General features: G+C 45.1%; 1 protein-coding gene and 1 long non-coding RNA gene across 2 annotated transcripts in view; one reads left to right on the top strand and one right to left on the bottom strand.

Moving 5' to 3' along the window:
* Positions 1-1,189: 1,189 nt before the first annotated feature.
* LOC108449756 lies at positions 1,190-3,507 on the top strand. The gene is made up of 2 exons (XR_001866043.1): positions 1,190-1,923; positions 2,627-3,507. It is a non-coding gene; the product is annotated as an uncharacterized LOC108449756 (long non-coding RNA).
* Positions 2,376-6,201, bottom strand: part of CCDC13 (coiled-coil domain containing 13) — a 25,813-nt gene continuing 21,987 nt past the window's right edge. Inside the window, 3 exon segments of the mRNA XM_017746796.1 lie at positions 2,376-2,679; positions 2,890-2,989; positions 6,103-6,201. The exon segment at positions 6,103-6,201 is cut by the window's right edge and continues 56 nt beyond it. Coding sequence (XP_017602285.1) covers positions 2,520-2,679; positions 2,890-2,989; positions 6,103-6,201 — 359 coding nt within the window. The 3' untranslated portion in view covers positions 2,376-2,519.

The following is a 6,201-nucleotide window of genomic DNA, read 5'->3' as shown; positions in this document are numbered from 1 at the left end:
ATATTGCACTTTTCCATGAGAAGCAGCTGCTTACAGGTACAGGCTGCCTAAATAAACTGGTTTATAGTGATGCCTTGAGGAGCCTTCTAGAAACAGAGACTGGACAGGAGTAAGGGAATAAGGCAGGTGTTTATTTGAAAGGCCTTCAAAGGTACCCCTGGGGGCCAGAGGCCACTGCCCAGATGGACCCCAAGGTGGACCCCAGGGCACGAGTTCTTCACACTTTTATAGGTTGGGTTCGTTTGCACATCAGGGTTAATTCTCCAATTAAAGCTTCAGTTAATGATGTAATTCCCCTCAGCTTGCCCCCCTTAGAGGCTCTTTGGTTTACACATTTTGGGCCTAGGACGGTCTGGGTGTCCTTGCAGAGCAGGCCCAGAGAGGCTTTGTTGTGTCTGCCCAGCACAGAGAACAGAGGTTAACAGGCTACAAGGAACTTCAGAGTCACACACCAGGCAGTGCAGGATTTGAAAAATATAAAAGTTAAAACCTAAGGCATCAATAGTGGTCAGATTCTTTCTTTGTCAAGGCAGCTGGTGGTGCAGAAAAAAAGGAGAAAATGCTTCTGTGCAGCCCCAAAAAAGCACAAGTTTAAAGAAATGAGTGTTGCAGCACTTGAGGTTTGCAGGAGAGCCATGTGTGTTCTGTGACATCCCAGTTTCTTCCCTGTGTTTCAGGGGCTGACTCAGAGCCCTTTTCCTAAATAAAGGTTTGATCTTCACAGCTTCCCTGGGACAGGGGATGAGGAAGGGCAGCAGATGCCTCTGCTCAGCTCCTGGGAAAATATTATTGATTCACACTCCTGTGTAAGCAAAATCAGAACCTGCAGCTCCAAGTTACGGCCTGAATTTAGCAGCCACTGCACAGAACAGTCCCCACAGCCCTGCCCCTGCTCAGGCAGCTTTTCCAAGGGATCTGCTCACTCCTGCAGGTCCCTAAAATCCCTGTCAGAGGATCCCTCCCCTCTACAGAGACATCAGGATGGAGCTGAACAGCAACTGAAACTGTGGCTCACTCTCAACCCAGGATTTATTCCTCAAGAGATGATTGAGGGTTGCAAGATGCTTTTTCCTACTGGCAGGAAAAACATGGCAATGAATGGTCCTGCTTTTTTGTGAGAGAGGCACCTGAGAGCTTGGCTGAGCTTCAGGGCAGTGCTGGGGGAGTGGAGCAGCCTTGAGAGAGGCACCTGAGAGCTTGGCTGAGCTTCAGTGCTGGGGGAGTGGAGCAGCCTCGTGAGCACAGGGAGGGTTAATTCCCTGCTAACTCCCAGGTGCTGAGGTTATCCCCAGCTCCCTGAGCTCCTCCATCAGGAACTCCAGGAACTGTTTGAAAAGAGACATTTCTTGAAGAGAGACATTTCTGAACCTAAGCAGGATAAAAGACAGGGACAACACATCTGGAGTGACTCCTGCTCTGCTTTTTTCCAGGGAAGTCAGGATCCCCGTGCTGGGGAAGGGAGCAGTGATTTTCCTGTCTACAAATCCAGTTTGCACTGGTGGTGTTGGTTGGGGTTAAAGCCTGACAAAGTTCAGGCTCATAAAAAGAGGCTGACAAAGCAAAGCAGAAAGAGAGAAGCTTCCAAGACTTTTCAAGTGAGAAACAAAACAGCACTGTACAAAAATGACTGGCTCTCCATTTGCCTGGAATCCCCAAGGCTGCTCTCCACTGGCAGGCTGCATGGCAATGCCTGATTAGCTTGCACTCCATGTCCTCACTGTGCTGCAGGAGAGAAGGACAGGGCTGGCAGGGTTTGCAGCAGCTCCAAAAGTCCCAGCACTGCTGCAGTGAAGACCTGCCCACATTTCGTAGCATTTCTTCCCAGAGAGAACAAGATCTGCTTGATGGATGAATGCAGAGACCCAGAAAAAGGGAATTCATAACCTGGATGGCAAGTTTTGGATGGAATGAGCTGAATTTGAGGTAGGTTGATTCATTGCAGGGGTGATCTGCACAGCTTTCCAGTGGAAGCTCCACTGAGTTCACAGAACTGCTGCCAATATGTTCAAGCAAAGAAAGAGGTTGGAATGGTGAGAGGAGCCCACCCAAAGTTGATTTGCAGATTGTCCCAGGTCAGGCTAATCCTGTGCCTCAGCACTGAAGTGCTACAGAAAGCCTGAGACAGGCAGGTATCAGCGAGGGGATAAAAACAGAGCTTGTTTTGTTCTAAGGAAGGGGGCTGGCCTAACTTTTGTACAGCAAATTCCTTCCTGAGCTGATAAAGGCAGCAGCAGATTGAATATCGAGCCCTCTCAGGGAACACTGTGCTGAAACCTGGGAGGTTCTGCCCAAAATCCCCCTGCAGAACTGCAGCTTCCCAAAGTGCACCCACTAGCCCTGCTTGCCAACCCTCACAGACAGAATTTGCTGACACATAAAGCCTTCACTTTTTGTATTTCATCTCTGTTTCTCATCTTCTCCTGCAAATGCTAAAGAAATGACACGATCTGAGGCTGCAAAACCACGCTGCTGCCACTGCATTTCAATTCCCAGGCACGGCGCCTGGGCTCCCTCCCTGTTTAACTCTTCTCCTGTTTCTGCTGCTGAACGAGCCGTGAAAATCTATTCTTCACTTCCTTCATTGTGTCTTGATACAGTTGAAAATCTTCCTCTCTCTTTTTCAAAGTGTTCTCCAGAGTAGCCTTCAGAGCTTTGTTCTCATCCAGCTGGAGCCCAAGCCTGCAAGGAAACAAAAGGAAAAACTTCCCCATGAGCTGGAGAGCTTCAAAGCAAATTAGAACAGTTGCCTCTGTTCTGGGAAAGAAACACTGAAACCCAGGAGCTGCGGTGATTTTATGACAGCCGTGAGAAAGAGCAGAATGAGCAGTTGTTTCACCTCTCCCTGAGGTAGGAAAGAGAAATCCCAGCGTGGAGAAAGGAAGAAAATACCTTGTGATCAGCTCCTTCACCTGAAATTCCAGGGGCAGCTTGGACAGGGCTGCACAGAGCTCGTTTCTGTCACTCACATGCAAGGGGAGTCCTGACAGGCCTGCAGATTCAATCACAAAATGGAGTTTTAGTAAAACAACAAATCAGTTTTGGCAGCACACTGAGTCAGTATCAGGAAATAGTGAATAAATACTTAATCTCTTAAATTCTATGTTACAGCCATAATATATCACAAATACATGACAGACTTATTTTAACTTCCTTCCAGCAGAATGAAAACATGATGAATTTGCATTTCAGGGCTAAATATGTGCCTATGTATGTAGAGAGGAAAACAATGAATCCAAAATACTTAAGTGACCAAAACAAGAGGTGACAAACAGCTGAAAAGGATTAATTTGATGTTGATCTTGTAGCTGTGTTTGAGATTATGACAGCTGTTGCTTCTTGAATGTCTGGGACAAAGTTTGCACGTGGCACCCATTCAAACAACTTTTGTAAAGCACTTTGATGCTCAACCTAAACACAGTGTGGGTTAAATGTACTTCAAGGTGTGTTTCAAACCTAGGTTCTAACTCAGGAATGCTTTCCTAAATAAAGGTCTACCCAAAACACGCAGCTCTGGTCATTTCAAAAGAATTCAGAAACTTTTTTCAGGGCTAAAGGGAAAAGATAATTCAAATTTATTACTGGGACTGGAGAAGAAAAACCTGTGACCAGTGAATCCCTACAGTGGAAGGAGGATCAGAGAAGTGTTCAGGGAGCTCAGAAAGGAGTGCAGGAAGTGAGCACAGCTATTGCAGAGGATGCTCAACTTATCCCAGCCCTGAGGGACTGCAGGGTGGTCTCTGCTGTCAATAAAAAACTGAAAGATTTTAGTAAATGTAAGTAAATGGCTTTCTATAAAATAATCAATAGCAAGCATGGAGCCAGGTAACACGAGGGAAAGTTTTGTGTGGTTCAGTCTCAAATAAATTATATATCTATAAAAAACCCAAACAGCTAAATGAAGAAAACAACAGGCTGGAGCTGGCTGCAGTCCTTATAACTGGGAATACAGCACCATGACAGTGAACACCCAGGCTGGCACCTGTGCTGTGATTCCACTGAACACTGCAATTGCTGGTTTGTGCTTGTGTTGTCATGTTGGCACGTTTCTGTATCCCTTTTCCCAATTCACATCCCTCATAACATCAAATATTTTCAAATAAGTACATCTGGTATTAAAACACTAAATCCTCCTCGTGTGGAATATCTGAAAGAACCTGGTTGGAGAGTACTGAACTCTGACAAAAACAACTGGGAGGAAAAGGCTGCATTGTATAACTAAAAAATGCTTTTGATCTTGAGGCTGTGCTTTACAGGGCTGAGGAAAAATTGCTGTTACTTACCTATCCCTCCTCTGGGATTATTCTTTGATAATTTGGAATTTGGATAAGACAGGGATAAGCACAGAAAATGAAAAGCCTGAGTAATTTCAAAACACAACTGGGTTGTTTCCAGCTGCTTAGCATCATTATCTACTTCCCTTGAATTGAAGAGACCAGAAACATTAGATTAGCAATTAGATCAGCTCTCTCCAATTTTGCACTTTCAGAAAGAAAGGAAAATATTATGTTAATTAGCAGGTTCTCTAGTCTCTATTTTGTATTCAAGCTTTTCATTTCTTCTTATTTCCTCAACCATTGGCATGAAAGCATTGAGATAACCTCCATGCTCTGCTGAAGAGGTGTACTACAGACTTGTAGACTTGGTTCTTGTGCAAACTCCAGAGAGTTTTGGCACATCACAAAGCTCTCATCAAAGCAGAGTGGTGAAATAGATTGTTACCTACTCATCTCATGGATTTAGAGAGGATTTCTCCTTATTAGTCTTACTGCCAATCCTTTTCTACTTTTGCTTTTAGTCCTTAAGCTAGAGGAGATTAATGAACTAAATATTAAGTGAGAAGGAATCTGTCACACTGGTGAAAACAGCTTCTTCCTCTGGCTATGAAATGCTAACTACCAGAGGGGAGTTACTAAAACTTTACTACAGCACAACAAAACTTGACCAAAAAGCCTCAGGACCTGGAGAGTTTGTCTCTCTTGAAGCTTGCAAGGGGAATCTTTGATAACAGAACACATCAACATTTCACCAGGCTGTGTAAAATTCTCAGCAGTCAGAAACTCAGGCCAGCACCAAAATGCTCCTATACTGTTGGGATCTGAATTTTTCTGCACAACTTTTTCTGCTCTCAGTTAATACAGGTGAGACAACTCTAAGAATCAGTGCTCACACAAAAACACATGAGAATGGGTCAGTGTGGCCTGGAGCTCCTTCCAAGGACACAACAATCCTGCTCTAAGGAGCAACTCCATGTTTTACAGAGAGGAGTAGGTTTGAAGGACTCATTCAGTCCCCATTCAGGATAAAGGTTCCTCTGAAGGGCTCATCCAAGGTTTCTCATGAGGCTTGTGGTCCCTCTGCTCACCCTAACCCAGGCTGCTACCATCCCAGCATTTGCCAAATTGGAATTCCCCTCCCTGCTGTTCATCTCCTGGCATTTGAAGTCTTCTTACTTTATCCAAATATACATAAAAAGGGAAACCACTGGAAAAATTTCCTTAAGAATATGTGCCATTTTATTGGTTTAGACACTTTACAGAATCAGAGTCCTTAAGCAATAAAAGGATCTGATCAGGGAAATAAAAATTTAACATCCACCATGAATTCTTCTTCTTTAACTACGCCAGGGAGGCTTTCATATTTATAGCAGGAGATTATCACCTTCATGGGATAATAAATTACACCAGATCTAATTACTTCATCACCAGCAATAGTTTTTCATAGGCACTGACAGGGCTTAAATTGGGATGCGTCCTTTAATTCTGCTCTTAACCTTCAACTGAATCCCTCAGGCACGAATACAAAGGGAGCTCTGGGCCTGGGGGCAACACAGAGCAGGGGAAAGCTTTTTGTTCTGGAGTTATCCCACGGAAACACACTGCAAAAATCCTGATCCCGCTCAGACCTGTGGGAAAATCCTCTTGAATCTTAAGAGGGGCCAGGATTTTGCCTCCTGCCTTGCTCCTGGGCCTGAGCAGGTCCCATCACCATGTGCAAGGCCAAGCACTGGGCTGGCTTTGGCAGATGCAGCCTGAATGTTGTCACTGTCTATTAAGCACAGAGGTGAAACAGGGGACGTGGCTGTGGCTGAGGGCTCCCCCTCACCTGTTGTGCTCCTCAGGGGAGGTTTCTGTGCAGTTGTGCTGCTCCCTGAATCCACCTGCAGCTTTTCAAGCTGCTGTTCCAAGATGTCACTTCGCCACC

Source organism: Corvus brachyrhynchos, unplaced genomic scaffold, assembly GCF_000691975.1.
Source record: "Corvus brachyrhynchos isolate BGI_N302 unplaced genomic scaffold, ASM69197v1 scaffold18, whole genome shotgun sequence".
Lineage (NCBI taxonomy): Eukaryota > Metazoa > Chordata > Aves > Passeriformes > Corvidae > Corvus > Corvus brachyrhynchos.
Note: the sequence above shows the minus strand (reverse complement) of the source record. Positions and strands in the feature narration are given on the sequence as shown.